We start from the raw sequence: 18,446 nt of genomic DNA on the forward strand, positions 1-18,446 counted from the left end.
CCCCGTTTTGATCAAGGATTTTGATTGTTCCCCGGCCCCTCTAGAGTTAGAACAAGTAGGCGACGCCGCAGTGTGGTTCGTTTGAAATTATCATATTTTCCATTCATGAACTTTCGAAACATACATTCGACGAGAATGTTAGATCTAACGTATATTCCCGAAGCCGCGCTGACTGTGTGGAAAAATCTATTTTTGTACATCCATGCTGGACCCGAGACAGAGCATTAGTAATTAACTGTGCAGCGTGACTGGAAGAAATAATACTCGAGCGTATTTTAATTTGAGCAATATCGATTGTCAATCAGCGGCAACAACAGCAAACAAATTCGCCAGCATAAAAAGAAAATAAGGCGATTTAATCACATAAGCTTATTTAGTTTTCAATTGATTTGACGTTGGTTATTAACTCGATCCAGGTCTCTACTCTTGCCGAACTTTCGGGGGCGTCGAGAGTAATCCCGTTGTTCAATTAACGCCGTGTATCGCCGACGTTGTTCACACACTTGGCAACTCGTCTATCAAGGTACATGCCTCGTTCACACAGTTTTTGAACGAAACTAAATATTGATATAATGAAGAAAAACACATACGCAATGAGTAATCATAAAGTATGGGCAAATCGTAGTGCGACGGTTCTTTGATTGCGTAAAAATCGTTTTGCGGATCGAGCTTGTCCAAAGACAAGACTTTGTATTAAAGACACAGTGGCACTAATTAAAAATTTGCTCTGTGAGCGAGAGTTGAGCTAAATTGTCTGTCGGTCCAGGGAGTCCTGGCTCGCCAAACTTGCAGGCATGACACCATTAGCAACGTTTCAGTGTTCCAGTCAATATTGTCTATTCATGTTTGTTTCATTACGTCACACCTGTCAAAGCCGGCGCTGTATGGTAGTTGCAGAAGCCATATAGCTTTCCGTGTTCAAAACTGAAAGTAGTGGAAATGAGAACGCTGCGCCTCAAGTGAGAAACTGATGACATGTTTAATAATTTCCAGGCGGATCCCAGGATTTGTTCTTGTTTGAATGCCTGCGCGTTTTGTGTTAGCGAACAGCACACTGTTTTGCGTCTCGCTGACAATTCCAACGAGATAATTCAGAGCGTCCGGTGTGACACACATACGTGCTGGGTAATTTACACCAGATATGGTAAATAATTAAACACAATTATACACACCACAAGCCCTCTTTGTCCATAACTTTAATGACAAGATATGAAAACAGCCATCTTCCTCAGGTCAAATATTTTCTTTATCGCATTTCTTTTGAAATGAAAACATAATGTTATTATTGTGTACGTTTTCGGCCAGCGGTACCAACATAGTAGAAATCAGCTTCAAATGCACATCTGCAATGTCCGAAGCATCACGACCCGAATTATGAAAGGTGATCTGGTCTGTTGCAGTATCGGAGTGATATACTCCAACTATACAATGTCAATATATCCATCTGAACGTTTCGGCTCGGGCCACACAACATGCCGACAGTCTAGTACAGATATCTCTCGTCATTGAAAGAATGACATCTGGAGGAGATCTCAATCAAAATGTATTATTTAAAGGCCCATAAGCTGTAACTTTTACCTATTTTTACCTATTTTTTTGTTAATTAAAACATCTTGAAACGTCAATAAAATATGTCTAGTTCTTGCAAAATTATGTGTTTTGGTAAAAATAAGTCGTAAATTACCTCCCCCGCAGACGCACAACCGCTAAAAAGTCAGCCGCGCCAAGCGCCAGATTTCAAATTCCATGGCCTATGTTTACACGCGGCAGGGCTGTCACGTGGTAAAGATCGCAAAGAGTGATGACGTAGATGATCACGCGAGACCTTCGATATTTTGCGTGAAGGAGAAAGACGTGCCTGTGAGGTCACGGACCACTTGTCAACATCAACAATGGAGAAAGGCGTAAGTAAATTACCTATATAAATACTTTTGTTGTCTTTGATGTTACGGACCGGGCGGAAGTGTGCATCCTTGTATTGATTTTGTAACTGATTCTTTGGCAAGCCGGGATTTTAGAAGTCTATGGCAATAAACACTTTCCAGCCGGTTTTATTTTCCTGTGTCGCGGTGCGGCACCAAACATTGTCCGTGTATCATCACCAGCTATCGTGAATTACGTTTCCATCTTTATTTGGGGGGGATTCATCTAAATTGTCAAAATCGTAAAATTGTTTGGAATACCATGCTCTTTGAGCGAGTTCTTTTTGTCGTTTTTCTTTGGCTGTTGTTACTGAACATGTAGAACATTAGAGCTCCGAACCCGGTGAGTAACGGTACTGTACTAACTGTAGTGTCTGTAAGACTGTATGCGTGGACCCGGGAGCGCAGTCTATGTGGAAACACATGCTATTCGATAGCTTTCGAGCGATGGTGTTTGCCTAGACTATTAATCTCATAAAATACACATTTAATCCGCATAATTGCTGCTCTCGATGATCGACGACAGTTGAAAGTTCATAGAGTGACCGTGATGTCGGCACAGCAGCCTGAGCACGCCTGTACATACATCGAGATCGCGAAGGCGCATACAGATGGATTCGTCTTTGACACAGGGTAGGGGCCGGGCACGGAGGAAGGTCTATGTGTATGGTAGGGGTTAGAATGAAAATGAATAAGGGCTGATGTATTACATGCGAATCAAAGCACTGGTATTGTTTTTAGGACTGGCATTGTTCACTTTGAAAATAAAAGAGTTCGATTTGCATTACATCGTGAGAGAAAAATACTGTCGAAAACTGTCACCTTTTATCATGTTATTTCACTTGTCTCAGATATTTTTTTCAATACTGTACATGGAACAATATGCCCCAGTTCATGACTTGTAATCCAGATGGTGGTTGGAAAACAATGTTGATATTGGATTTCCTTGTTATGACATGGTGATCTATTGTCTTTTGTGCTAGGACAGTAAGTTCAAATAATACATTTGAAGGGCAGAAAATGGCTGGAAATGCACAATCCCGCAGTCGACTCAGTGTTTTGTTGAAGATTTTTTTCTCTGGCACGGTGGATTTTGAAACCAGCGACTGTTAAATGAATAAATGCTGTTTCTGTATTTAAAAAAAAATATTTTTGCCAAAAGTACAACCGTAATGTTTTTCGGGGGGAGGGGGGTAGCGGGTGTGTTTTTGAGTCAGCTAACATTTGGACCAAACAAGTAGACAGCTGTTTCTGTAGTTTTAATAGATTATGTTTATTTATTGACCAAAATTCTACCTCATGCCATTGTTCTGTTGCTTTTTCCAGGTGGAAGCATTTTGAGCCCACAGACTTTTTCTTACGTGGAAGCAAGACACTGCTGTTGTTCATCATTTTTATACATAATGTTTTTTTTATTTACAAAAGAGCTAAATGATGTGAACAAAGTGTATTTTTATGAATGTAAATAAAGATATAGAGACATTCTATTTTTCCCCTTATCCTGTTAATTTGCTAGATTTTTTTACATTGATGTTATGACAGTATACACATGTTGACTGGCCATGAGGGTAACAGCATAGTGTGTATCATGAGGGACTGTGAGTTATCCCCCAAAACAGACTGTTTCCCGAGGCCAAAGGCCCAGGGAAACATTTTGTTTTTGTTTTTTGGGTTTTGTTGGGGGGGGGGGGGGGTGACTCAGAGTCCTGATGGGTTAAAGAATTTTGCTGTTACCCAAAAGCCAGTCAATATGTGTTTTGCAACACACCTAGCATTCCAAATGAAGCAAAATTGACTGATATAAATCAGAGTGTGTGACTTAGTGGAAAAACGTGAATGCTACAGACTCCAGGCTGTGATTTTCATATTTTACTGGAAAAATGGCAAATATACTTACAGTGCAACCAAAGACTAAACAAAGCATTTGTTGAACATGTTACCTTGGTGGCACTGAAGGTAAGTGGCCTAAAAAGAATGTCAAGGACACTGTGCTCTCACTGTGATTAGCTATAACACAAAACACAAACGTGTTCATCCAAAGTACCCCCCACCGGTCTTCACCAAATATCACAGTAATAGGTACCTCATTTTTCAAGCATCAACACACATACATACACTGGACAGATGGATACCTTTTGCATATGCTCCTCTGTCATACATCCACATATCAAGGTAAGTTCAAAATATAGTCAATGACTCCGTCCACTTCCATACAGTGACAACATATTTACACGCAAGTTGAAAAATGCGAAAATGGCCCTTGTAGCTGCTGAAATATCTTGAAGTTGATAAACATGAAGTCAAAAATCACTAAAGGACACCAGAAAATTTGGAGAAAAAACTTGACTGATGACTGTCCAAGAAAAAACAGACCTACAGCTGTAATGGTTAAACTAGAATTAGATATGCACATAATAAGTGAGATAAATACCAAGTCATCTGTACGGGGTGTACCTATTGTAAATGTTCAGACATTGATTGAAGGACGTGAAAGGTCATATGAAGGTTACCCAAAATCTGGTTTGAAAGTTTTGGTCCCATACTGGTCATTATTTTCAAACAGAAAGTAGCTCTGTAGTGCTATTGGGTAGCTTGGAATTAGGCATGCCCATATTTACTGAGATACACAGGTCAAGGGTTACCCAAAATTTCGGCAATAACTTTTGGTCCTATATTATTCCATGTCAAATAAAACCAGATCCCTGACACGATTATGTAGCCTGAAATATTAAAGGTACCTGGATGTGAATAATGTCAAGGGTCATACTGAAATTACGGGATAAATTTTAGTCCTTTACTGTGCCATGTCCAAGGGAAAACATGACCTCAGCACTTCATTGCCTAGAATTAGGCATGTGCATATTTTAAAGCTCAATAAGCTTTATCTTTTGGCTATTTTTTTAGAACTTTTTTTTGTGGTTTCCTTACACTTTTCTGCATTGAATCTCAAAAACTGTAATTTAATGCCAAATATTTAGCATACCAACACAACCTATATATAAGTATAATCTACATTGTTATTGTTCAAAATTGTACTCAAGTCCGGACTATAATTCATTTGTAAACAATACACAATGATTACTACACACATACAATCTGTGCTGACTAAAAGAATACTCAAAATTTCAGCATGACAGATTACAGTCAGACACAGTAGTTGATATACAGAAGCAGAATACTGAAAACTTGCCACAAGTTACAGCTTAAATGAGCTGCATAGGTAAGGGATCACCCCAAAATTTGGAAATTAATTTTGGCCCCATAGTGGTCCATATCCAAAAGAAAGTTGATTGCTTACTCTGCGGGTAAATGCAAAATGAGAATATGGTGTCTCTCCTGCACCATGGAGGTAGTAGGAGCTCCATGCCTGCACTAAGGTACTGGCTGTGGGTCAAAGGTCATAAAAAATAATGGAAGAATCACTGAAAATAGACAATTGCAGATATCAGCACAAAATGACCAATTTACATAGAGGCTACCTAAAGTAACCACAAAGTAAAGATCAACTCAATCTGGCCAACAGTTCCCAAGTTCATGATTTTTACCACTTCTGCCTGTTTTCCCTCATTTGATATGGACGGATGGATGGACATATATACATACAGTGATGGACATTTTTTCAGCCTATAGTATAAGAATAGCTTCCTTTGCTATACATGTGGCTAGTATGGAAGCTAACACTTCAGGAAAACCTCAGGAAAGCCTGAAAGTCCTACTCTATCCAAAAAACATGAAATGTAAATATTCTTAAGTGTTCCCTGATTGTGCCATAAGAAAACTGGATTAGTAGAATCCATATTATGTCAATGTGGTAGTGTTGCACATATTTGCCTCGTTAGTACTGCTCATGCAAGAAGTTGAAAATTTGTCATTCATAAAGCTACCTCATACCATGTCAAAACATTGTGTAAATTCACTGCACATGAGTATGTCACATACATGGGAAAGTTGCCATCTTTGAAATTAGCACTACAGCTGTAACTCTCATAATACATGTATTTCCTTTACTTTTGTCTGTGTGTCAACTACATTTCTTGTTCTACTCCCTCATGCATAGTGAAATGCATACAGTTATGGTTGTAATGTTGTAATACACATTCTCATTATTGAAGACTGACATCCAGATTGAAATTCAATATTCAACAAGAACACTGCTTGCTACATAATATACACAGATTGTTGACACACTGACTACTGAGTATTTAAACATGCTTGAAGAAGTAGAACAAGAAACTGTAGTTGATTGACACAATAGCAAGACACTGCCAATGACCTAGTGATGACAATGAGAGTACTGGTACCTGAATGTGTACATAAAAGTTACAGTTCACTGTCTTTGACCCAACTGTGGACAGAACTCTGTCTAAGCATACGTGAGTAATGGCTGTTGATGAACACAAATGAAAACAGATGAAGATATGTGTCCCCTTGCCCCAACACTTCATCTGCATAGACTTAGATAACCCCTGGCAAACCAGTTTTCTCAGTCCCTTTATTTCTGATCTAACTTGGAGTTTTGACATTTTTTGTTCTACACACTATACTTGGCAATAGCCCCTCTATGTTCTTTGTGATTTCTGTTCCTGAACAATGGAAGCAGTAGGTGGTGGTGGTATTGCTGCCAGATGTGAGGATATTCTCCTTGGATCCTGTAGCTCCATCTTTCTTTGCATACCCTGATGATCTTGCAGCCTCTTGCAGGATTATCTTCTTTACGTCTCTGATGTAAGAGTATGGTTTGTCAACCTTTACTGGTGTTGCAGACCATCTCCCACTCTTCTTGTTGAAGTGTCTGTGATACCTACAACATTGATAAATAATTTATTGATGAAACTATAAAGAATATTTATGATTTTGGCTCTATCAAACAGGTTCAGCGAAACTTTATCTCTTGTATTATTAAAATAATATCAGTGTGGAAATTATTTTTCCACCGTGAAGAGTTTACTTGATAAACGGGGTAGGGTTGGCAAGGCTGACTATTTCACATGTGACTGGTATTTTGGTTGCCCATGAAAACAATCACATTTGTGGAAACATTTACAAAGTTGCTCATTATTGAAGCAATCCAATTCATTTTAACAAGTTTACATCTGTAACCCATTAATTTCATACTGTAGTTTATTTTGCAAAAAGCATAATTACTGGTACTTTTCAATAGAAACAATTTTAGCACAGGTACTGTTGATTCATTGACCTTCTCTTGGCTGCATTTACATACATGTTGTTTTGCACTTGATGTCAGGATAGAAAGGCTGTAAGGTGTATCTGAATTGTTCAAACAACGGAAAGTATGATCCTGTCTAATTTTACAATAAAACTCACATCATTTCACCATTTCTTGTCTTTCTCACTTCTCTGTTGTGTGTGTACATTGTGGTCAAGAGCAGCCAACCTATTTCCATCTCTATATACTGGTGGTTTGTAAGCAAACCTCTTTGCAGCATACATTAGAACATTTTGTTGAAATTCTCACGTTCAGCTGTGTGCCTGGAAAATGAAGAATGTGAAACAAAATTTGTAAACGATAACACTTGACATGTCACCCCCTCCAAAGACATACATATTGAGATAAAGACCTAGTAGTGGCATTTGTATTTCAGCTCACATCTCCATTTTTATAGATGGCAACAGATGATTTACCACTCAATTATGATATCTTGCAAGACATACATCCATTGTAATTACACTAGCAATGGGTTGCCAGCCAAGCAGTACAAGTCTTTGAAATTGGAGTGGGTGCAGAGTTACAAAAATTGTAGCTTTTCTGCTGTATTTAGTGCGATGGGCCAGGCACTGTTTGTCCTGTAAACATGTCCATGAAACTGCACAGTCATGCAAGGTCTCATGGATTCCGAAAATGGTTTATTGGAGCTGTCAGCCACGGAAAAAAAAGAATTGGTTCTGGCCATGGCTTATTTCCAAAATTGGGGAGGTGATGTGCATTTATTTTGTATTTGCTCAGGTCAGTCAGTCGGCTTTCCAAACATGTATTCAACAGTTCACATTGATGTATTGTACATAATTCTGGAAGGTGCTGATCAGAAAGAAATTTATTTTTTTTTGCTCACTAGACTGAAATACATGAGTGTCATATGTATGTTTGTACCCAATCTATGTATGTATATATGTACTAGTATTCATGGATGGACATGTGTTCTTGTATATCTGTTGGTCGATTACAAAAACTTGAGAACCACAGCACCTTCCATCTTGTGTACATGTGCAGATGAACAATGGTTTGAAGTGAACTTGTTCAAATGAACTTGATGATTTCAGAAATATGCAAATGAGTTAAAGTTCAAAATTGGTCAAATTTTTTGATCACAGAAATTGGTAAAGAGTTACCTTTAGAATAGCATTTTACTGACATACTAGCACTCCTTTTGTATGAAACAGGCCATGCAACAAAATCTGGCAATGTACATAAATTAGTATATTCAGATGACACTGCTGATGTCAAAGTATCTGTCATTATTTCAAAATTACCATAAATATACATGCACACTATTGTGCAGCAGCCTGATTAACACATACATTAGGTATGCCAACATTGAATTAGGGTGATTTCAAACATTTGAGGTAGGGTGGGGTGGGGGCGTTACAATGTCATGTTTTACATTATTACCTGAAATTCAGATAGTATGGAATCTTCTTCAGGAGGGTTTTGTCCAGAACAATTTTTCTCAGGGCAACATGAGCTGGGCTATCGCTTTTCAACCACTCTCTCTCTCTTTATCATCTGTAAGGGGACCATGGTTACGCTGATTCACACCCTCACAATACGGAAGTATCCATGAATGTTCACCACAAACATGGTGCAACACTCTACACCATAGTCCCTGAAAAAATGAGATACAATATGCTGCTACATTAGGTGCGTTGAATTACTTTGTAAATGTTACTGAATATTCAAGTTTACTTGACTTAGCCAGTTTTTCTGGTGTTATATGTAGTAGAAGCTACATATAACACCAGCTGTTGAGCTGTTGAGCTGTTGGGAGCTGTTGTGACAATTAAGCATCTGTCCACCATCAGTATTTCAATGACACAAATACGTTTTCTATACATATACTTGCAGTCAGTGCATAGATTCAAAGTTTGCATTACTTACATTCTCTGAATACTGTCTCTTTATGATCTGCCTTCAAATCATGTGTTACACGTTAATAATGTTTACACAAACAAATAAGATACTTACCAGAAACTCTTCATAGTTTGATGCAATTTTTACAACAGTGCCAAAAATGGTTTACAATATCCTTGCTCCACTTCAGGAGTAATCTGCACTCCTTGACTTGACCAGCCTGAAATACAAAGTTTTCAGTTCAGTCAACAACGCAATCAAGTCATGAAAATACTTTCAAATTTCTAATAAAGGTCAGCAGACATTTTGCACATGACAAATGGCTTACAAACTTGCCTTCCATGGCATGAGAAATAAACATGATATACTAGTTAGAACTGGGAAAATGTTTGTGTCAATGGCACTACATTCCAAGTTTGCACAGAATACATGTATTTGTGGAATATATTGTACCATGTTTATTTGGTCTCAGTATTGCTGTAACCAACAAAAGCTCTAAAGTAACACACACATTAAGAAAATAGTAAAATAGAAAATTGCACATAAAACCACAAATCTTACTCAAGTACCTACAAGCCAATCATCATACAACAAGACAGTTGGCAAGTTTGATTTCTGACCTCTTTCCCATTGTTTTAGTTCTTTTCTATGTTTTTGGAGCTGGCACATCAATTAGCATGAAATTGTACCTCCAATTTATGATAATATCCAAGTCAGAGTACATACATGCATGCAATGGATGCTGACTGATCCCATAAAAGTTAGCATTAGAATTGATTGTCATAGCATACAAAAAACATAAAGGGCTACATATCAAACTATTGCTCCATGTGCCATGTACACATACAGCAAATGGGAACAAAGGCTTCACTTTACCTTTACTATTTTTTTTCCAAGGTTCTTTGCTGTGTGCCAAATATCATGTGAGTGTTTCAGATCTGAGTTTGTTCTCTCTGCATGGGAAAATGAATGTTTATCAATCAAAACTTAGTTGTTCATGTAACAATGATTAACAACACTTGTCTATGCAATTTGTCACTTCACCTTAGTAAATAAATTGAAAGAATCTACAAAATAAACATCATCCTCAGCATCAACCATCCATCATCATCTTCAGGATCACATTCTTGAGTCACATCTAAGAAGTAACAGTTATCTGAACAAAGTAAATACATTTCTACTGTTGAATGCTATGGTCACACGTGATAAACCATGTTAGATCACCAATAGTGTTATAATTCAGTGGTACAAGTGTAACTTTGTCAACTCTCAAATTCATATGCTGCTGTATGACTGCAAACATTGCCTGAGTACAACTTCCACTTTTACGCAATACAGCACAGTACATGTATTTTCAAGATAAGAATATAAACTTACTCAAATGGGTAAATGAATGACTCTGACATCTTCTTCACACTCTTTCTCTTTTCTTCTTTCCTGTGTAAGTGGAAAATTAGAGCTTCATATATGATAACAAACATAAAAGAGCATTTTGATAGAGTTTACTATTTTGAGAGGGCTCAGAGGTTCTCATGTAAATTGTAATTTCATATACCAGTGGACAGTTACACAACAGTCACACATTGTGAATATTTGTCTGATATACACCCATTGCTCACGACCGTGCAACATTAACACAGTCAGTTTATACCTCCATGAAAAACAACATTGAACATTATTAAACATTAAAACTTACAGATCTGATTTGATCTTAATGCCTAAGCTAAGACAGAATATCATGAATACTAAGTTTGCACACACTGGATGTATCACTTTAAATGGCTCACTGGTTATGTTCTCAACAGTTATGAGAAATTATAAATAATGTTGCATACATTTTGGGTACACCACTATATCCATCTGTTGAATCACTGCCACTGTCTTCAATCGCAGACATGCCTGTCAGTGTCGTGCTGCCAACCTTAATACTGAAAGAAAACATAATTGAGTCAAATGCAATGCTGACTGCAACTATAAGAATTACTAGCTGGTATGTCTTCCACTACAGCAGCTGCACTCATTATAATATTTTGCATAGACCTACTACTGATAGAAAGTGCAACTTTTTAAAAATTTACCTGCAATCCGAATCCATTGATATTTCAGACACTTCAGGGGCTGATATTTTCTGTAGAGTTTCTTTGTTTGGACCTGGGGTTGACATCATAGGTGCACTTACAGCATTAACAGTGGAGGGGGAAACGCTGACAGGTTGAACTGCATAGTACCTTGTGTGAAAAAAATGTAAAGGATAAGTCTCAATAATGCTCTGTTACCCTATCTCTTCCTACCTCCTTGTCATGTCCTATTTTTCACAGCAGTCGATGCATAAGTTTAAAATACTATGGCAGTACTTTGTGACTCATTTCAGTGCAATGAAAAGAGAAATACACGAAACTTCACATTTATACGCAAATATAACATTTACATCTGAATGTACCTGCCCCTTCCCCAGCACACACGTTTGCACATTATCAATCAATCAATCAATCAATCTTTATTATACTCAACTCACACTAGCAGAGAGTGTGGTATGGTACATTCCAAAATTGGACAAAGTACAAAACTGAACACTTTCGAGAGGACAACAAAGTATCCAAGTTGTACAATAAGCAAACTGTTTAACAGTGGGAAGGCTACTGGAGGGTCAGCACAAATCAGTGTTCTTCAAGAACAAGATTATCACAAGATGTACATCACGGTTCACCAGTCCCCCACTTATAAAACACTCAGAAACAGGGAAGCACTGGCTGAATGAAAATGCTTGCAAAACTGCATGGAGCCCAGCTCCATGGCTGGGGTAACGGCTCGATGAACAGGGTTAAAAAATTAAACTTGGCACTAACAAGATGTGATCTGTTTACGATGCATTCACAGGCACAGGCAGCAGAAATGGACAATTTATATCTGAAAAAATGCAAACACAATTTGGAGACTTACCCATCACACGCATGTGCGTTTACAGGACAAGTTACAACTACTATGATTTTTATCACTGTCCAAAAAGAATCTGTACCGAGTGGCGTTCTAATTATTTGTATAAATTTCGTGGGTTGACGGTCACGATTCAAGTTTCAACCACACTCACAGTCCCTCTATCCATGACCCACAGAGGGACTGTGTTTCAACGCAAGTTACAATGAACGCGGTATATACTACACCACATCGCACGTCAATTCATAACAACGGAATCAAGACAAAGGCAGTCATAAAATCGAGGGCATTTTCGTATATTTAATCACAATTTCTCAATACTGTCCGAGCATCGACTTGCAGAAAAAAGAACGCATCAAACATCATGCCACCAAACAAAGCGACCATCATCGCTTTGGACGGTGGGGGTACTTACTGGTCGATCAGAAATCGTGCAACTTCGGCATTTGACTGCAAACTGTTGTCTTCTTTAACTGTCTTCCAGCGATCTATCTCTTCCCAGATATTTATTTTACCAGCATTCCGTCGAGTTTTAGCCCGTTTCTTAGCAGAATCACTAGGTATTCGGCGGCCGGCCCGCTGGACGCTTTCGCTTTTCTGCTTCGTCGAGCGACGCCATGTTGAATGTGAGTAGAACGGTATGCGCATGCGCACATGAAGAATTACGTAGCATTTCGTGTGTCAACAGTGTTGTATTCCAGTCCGGACAAGAATGGAAATTGGCGATATAAAAACGCTCGTTGTTGGCCTATAGTATGCGTTGCGATCCCAACTAATGTGTGACTCTGCGTTATTTGGTTGGACAATTAACATAAGTAAGTCATCATTGAAAACAAAAATAGGAAAAAAAATGTCAAAAGTTACAGCTTATGGAACTTTAATCACGCAATATATTGCTAAATTTAATGCGTATGTATCGATTGCATTAACCGTCTCTGTGTTGTCGCGGTTGTCTTTTGATTACAGAAAATTCATAATGCACGTATACGCATAAAAACCATATATTTGAACCATATATGTATGTATGTATATAAATATGTATGTATATATATATGTATGTATGTATGTATGTATGTATGTATGTATGTATGTATGTATGTATGTATGTATGTATGTATGTATGTATGACTAGCCATCTATCCGCCAATGTTGTCTATCTGTCTACCTAAACTCATTATCTATGTGTGTCTGTGTATGAAAATATGAAAGTATGTGTGTATATTGTTTGCATATAACATAATAGTTTATATAATATATATCGATCGAGGGAAGATAGATGATAGAGACTGATGTATTAATAAATCTAATATATATATATATATATATATATATATATATATTATATATATATATATATATATAAAATTGTGTGTGCATATCTATATGCTTGTGTTTAAAACGAAAGAGCTTCAGTTTGTTTGTTTGTTTATTTTTGAGGTTTTCAATATCTGGCTTCGGGCAGTAGCTGGTTGATGTATGATGTTATGATGTGACCAGTCACGTGACAAAAGAGGCGCCCATATAATTGTGTCTGGTTCGCTGCCTGCATGGTAACTTTCTCTTCGACCTGCTCTTTGCTGTGACGGTACAGCTTTCACCGATAATATCATCTCGGCTCACTGTAGGCTGGTTCTTTTTCTCCGCTGATGTCAATGCTTGAAACGTTTATTTCTCATCATATGCATCGGCCAAGGGATCCACCGGGTGCTTTAACTCCACGAATCCATGGAGACCGGGACCGTTCGGCATTCAGCTCGTTTTCAACCCGAACAATGGCGGGAAAGGTCGCTACAAAATCAATTGTAGCCGGTGTAGTAATCCGCTCCTTTGAAATGTGTACCCCTGACTCTTTGTACACTTCTCCACCGGATTACTGCTTGGCTCCGTGTTTGTGGCGCGATTCAATTAATTGCAGTGTGTTTGCTGAGGAGCACAGAGAAGCTCCCTAGCTTGACCTTATTTCTTTAAAATCTTGTCACTTTGCTTATATAACTTCAAGGAAATTTTAAACCCATCTCTTGCAATCGCGCGGCGCTTATGTAACGCACTGTCAGTGATAGAAAATAAGTTTTTTCAAATGTTTTATCTCTTTTATGGTCAAGTTATCGTAAATATCGATCTGTTTCAAAATCTTTGCGCAATTGCGGTCGGTAGTCGGGTCCAAAGAGTATGCATATCTTAAGCCGATTGCCTTTTGTTTGACTTTAATTAGAAATGGCCGATCTCGTTATCACTACCTGTTTCAATACTATTACACGTGAGAACAACGGCTACATTACAAAAAGCAACAGAAATCCATTGAGCAAACTGACCAACGACAACTGCTAGATAAACACCTTGGTCTAATCTGTAGTATTGGTCCGACTGGCTCTTTGCCAATTTTCTGCGCGATGCATTTAATTAAACGCGTCCCATCCGGTTTAGAAAAGAGGTGTTTTACGCGTCTTGCCGTCTCGGGTGAATCATACAGGTAGGGAGGGACCTTCCCCACCCCCAGGGAATAATGTACTAATTCCATATAGTTTGCAATACGTTGCAATGGCACACGTCACGTGATTTCTAATCAAAATTTTAGGATAGAAAAATATGTAGCGATTTGCTAATACGAGGTGACACGAGTTTTGGCTCATAAAATTCAAGCATTAGCTGGCTATCCTTTTGTCTCGAACGTAACCTCGCCCCCCCCCCCCTCCCCTGGATATCGGAGAGAGAAATCCCTTGACTTCTGGTCGACGAACGGAAAGACACCAAGCTGGCTGAAAGTGGGCAGCCATGTGGACGGAGAGATCGCAATGATTTTAAGTAGATTGACGGACGACAATACTTTAGACAAGTGTGTATGTGTATGTGTGTGGTTGGTGAGAGATTGACAGCGCGTCTGTATGAGTGAGACAAAGAGGTCGCGCGAGACTCGTGAATCCCCGGATGTACTCATTGAAATGTATGACTGTTCAAACGCCACAATAGCAAGACAGTCAACTGTCTCGCAAGAAAGAAAGAAGAAAAGTTTCGACAAAAAAGACCGTAGACGTGTGATGCTCCGGTTAAGCCATGCATGAAATTAACTTAACTATCTTTAGAAAGACTTGAACAAGGGTTATAAAGCAAACCTCTAGTGTTACTCGCTGCAGCCACCCCTTAGCCCTCTTCAGACGTAATGATGCAGAAATTGCTGGGATTGTGGCTCAGCTAAGCTAATCTCAGGCGATGTGGACACGATGGGCTATATAATGTACAGGATGTAGTACAAGACGACCTTCTTCGTTGAGAAATTTGGGTTACGATATCGCCGAGAGATTTGCCCCTACCACAGACAGTCTGAATAACTTTGCCGAAAGGGTCACGAGGTTGCCAAGACTACTGGTCCCGTGGGACTCGACTGGACAGGTGAATGTACTACACTGTCACCATTAAGGACATAACTACCAATAACATATTCAAAGTAAAAGAATTAAGAATTTTACATGACTACATTTTACATGCCTTTGCCATATCCAAGGATGTTGTATGTATGTATGTATGTATGTATGTATGCATGCATGCATGCATGTATGTATGTATGTATGTATGTATGTATGTATGTATGTATGTATGTATGTATGTATGTATGTATGTATGTATGTATGTATGTATGTATGTATGTATGTATGTATGTATGTATGTATGTATATTTGTGTGTGTATCTATGTATCTACTATGATGTATATGTGTGTACATAGGTATGTTTATTAGGGATATACATTTATATCAAATGATTCCTGGTTATATAACTTTTATGAAAATCAAGACACATAATGTAATATAAAAACAATTGGAAATGGTCGGACAATGGGCCAGCAATGCAATGATGTCAGAGAAAACTAACATTAAAGTTTGTTATAAACATCACTCAACATAAGTCAGCATTCAAAAAAATGGTGTGGGGGGGGGGAGCTAGAGGAATCGCGATTGAAATCTTTTTTTTAGATCCCCCCTCAATACCATCAAAAATTTTCAAGTCCCCCCTCAATACCCTCAAAATTTTTCAAGTCCCCAAAAATACCATATAGCCGCATATTTATTTGGAATGCACGCTGAGTTAAAGTAAACATGTAATGTTTCGTTCGGCACGCAGATGTTCAACACTACCTCTTATCAGCAGGTTGTAGAGCCATATACCTAGGGCAAGTTCTTAAATTGATTCATTTTTAAATGCATCAGTGGACTTTTTGGATTTCTCAGTCTAAGCCGACTTGAGTTTATCCAACTCTGGCCAGTTCAATGGCACCAGCTGAAAAGCACACAAAATGACAATCATGAGAGAGTATGAAAATTGTGTATTCCTAGCTACGTTTAACCAAATTGTGAAAAAATGAGCACAGTGACCTACCGATTTTTTTTCAAAAGTACAAGACATATACAACTTAGATGCCACTTATGTTTTACAAAATTGACAATACTGGAAGGTTAAAATATTCAGTTTCATGAAATTAATGTTTTAATCTCATAAATTTTGGGTGTAATAATGGCAAATTTGATAAAAAAATAAATGATTCCATTTAGTCACACATTTTTCCATTTAAATTAGAGTCTTTACTGTTCAAAGTTTTACTTTTACAATGAGATGTGAAAATTTCATTCACTGCTTGAACTTAAAATGAATGGTTTTATATATTGATTTTAAGTGATTTTAGAAAAACTGACTTTTCATCATACATTTGTATAAGATCAAGTATGGTGACCCCATCTTTTTTCTCTAATATTTGATTGTTCTCATATGCCAGAATTCAAAAATCCATAGTAACTGTTAGTCCCCTAGTCTTCTATGTGTTGCTCTCTGGCTGGATCTTGTGTACAAGTAGACGTATGTTTTACTGTCAATTGAGTGTCCTATGACCAAAACTCTTCTTAAACTACATCAGAGTCAGAGCTACATGTATCACTGTCACTGCCAGTATGTAGTAGCAGGGCAGTAATTGTGTTAACTTTTTATTTTGACAATATTTTTGTTAAGTTTATACAATCGCGTTCTTGTTCTACTCCCTACAGCATGTTGAGCTGTCAAATATTCAGCTTGCCAACACAGCCTACGTGTACCGTGCATTTGTATCATTCAATTATCACCAATATTTAGACAAACGGGCTTTGTTGACAAACTGAATATTGTGTTTTCCAGCATGCTGTAGAGAGACACCAAGAAACTGTGTTTGATACATTGCATGGAAATATTGAAAAATTATCAACAATTGCAGCTTCTGTCCCATTACAAGGCCAACTTGTTTTAAGAAAATTTAATGGCATTCATACGTTTTTAGATTTTTTCGAGATTAAAGACATAAATTGGGACAAAACAGTTCTAGATTTTGTTTAATTATTACTAACATTAGAACAATTGGACGACATCAAAATGTAGGGAGTCAAAATATGTTAAGGTCCCCCTATAGGCAGAGCAAAACTTTCAAGTCCCCCCCTCGACTACCCCAAAAATTTTCAAATCCCCCCTGAATTTCTCCAGCCCCCCTTACCATTTTTTTTGAACACGGCCTAATTGCACCTATCGATGCTGTACTTCAAAATGACGAGGCATTGAAAAAATACTCCCGGAACTGTGATGGCGTGAGTCACATTAAAATTATGCATTGAGGCCGTACATAACGATACGTGAAATTTGACAACCCGGAATCTCAGACAAATCTTATATCTTCACAAGAATTTGACATCACGCAATCTGGAAAAATCCGAGCGGAAAATAAAACGATATGTTTTACCAAAAATTACAATTACAGTGGTCCCTTTTTGGTATTTACATTATAGTCGTGTGAAGGTGGACAACAAATTGCTACAAACACGTCTGTCGAACGTGTTACTGCTCTTCAAGAAGCACTATAAGCTTACCCACAAACCATTATGTGCGTTTCCTGGCAAAACATTACAACTCCAAAAATTGTTTCAAAATTATGTAATATACCCGTAAGAGAATTCCTCAGAATAATTATATTCTTCTAACATTGACAAGTTACTAGTACTTAATCTATCTATCTATCTAATTATCTATCTATCAATCTATCTATCTCTCTCTATATATATATATCTCTCTATCTATCTATCCATCTATCTATCTATCTATCTATCTATCTATCTCTCTATCCATCTATCTCTCTCTATATATCTATCGATCTATCGATCTATCTATCTATCTATCTATCTATCTATCTATCTATCTATCTTCTATATATCTATCTACTTCCGTATGTATGTATGTGTGTATGTATGTATGTATGTATGTATGTATGTATGTATGTATGTATGTATGTATGTATGTATGTATGTATGTATGTATGTATGTATGTATGTATGTATGTATGTATGTATGTATGTATGTATGTATGTATGTATGTATGTATGTATGTATGTATGTATGTATATATGTTTGTATGTATGTATCTATGTATGTATGTATGTATGTATGTATGTATGTATGTATGTATGTATGTATGTATGTATGTATGTATGTATGTATGTAT

General features: G+C 37.6%; 1 protein-coding gene across 3 annotated transcripts; it reads right to left on the bottom strand.

The window, feature by feature from the left end:
* Positions 1-3,603: 3,603 nt before the first annotated feature.
* Positions 3,604-12,815, bottom strand: LOC139142574 (uncharacterized). 3 transcript variants are annotated; one of them, XM_070712556.1, is made up of 9 exons: positions 12,359-12,807; positions 11,088-11,237; positions 10,845-10,937; positions 10,387-10,450; positions 9,886-9,962; positions 9,124-9,229; positions 8,551-8,764; positions 7,248-7,412; positions 3,604-6,723 (listed from the first exon to the last, which is right to left on the bottom strand). In XM_070712556.1, exons 1-4 carry the CDS (start codon positions 12,589-12,591, stop codon positions 10,387-10,389), a joined length of 540 nt encoding a protein of 179 aa, XP_070568657.1. In that variant the 5' UTR covers positions 12,592-12,807; the 3' UTR covers positions 3,604-6,723; positions 7,248-7,412; positions 8,551-8,764; positions 9,124-9,229; positions 9,886-9,962. The 3 variants fall into 3 exon arrangements, with proteins under 3 accessions (XP_070568657.1, XP_070568656.1, XP_070568658.1); XM_070712555.1 differs by having other exon boundaries at positions 10,387-10,446; positions 12,359-12,793; XM_070712557.1 differs by lacking the exon at positions 10,845-10,937 and having other exon boundaries at positions 10,387-10,446; positions 12,359-12,815.
* Between the last annotated feature and the right edge of the window lie 5,631 nt (positions 12,816-18,446).

Source organism: Ptychodera flava, chromosome 10 (assembly GCF_041260155.1).
Source record: "Ptychodera flava strain L36383 chromosome 10, AS_Pfla_20210202, whole genome shotgun sequence".
NCBI lineage: Eukaryota > Metazoa > Hemichordata > Enteropneusta > Ptychoderidae > Ptychodera > Ptychodera flava.

Bases quoted from the DNA above. Each gene is read 5' to 3' on its own strand.
- LOC139142574 (XM_070712555.1), bottom strand. From the start codon at position 12,591: ATGCGCATACCGTTCTACTCACATTCAACATGGCGTCGCTCGACGAAG. The intron at 10,938-11,087 runs GTAAATTTTTAA...GTTTTCTTTCAG, and splicing joins TCAATGGATTCGGATTGCAG to TATTAAGGTTGGCAGCACGA. The intron at 10,447-10,844 runs GTATGCAACATT...CCACTTACACAG, and splicing joins TATAGTGGTGTACCCAAAAT to GAAAGAAGAAAAGAGAAAGA.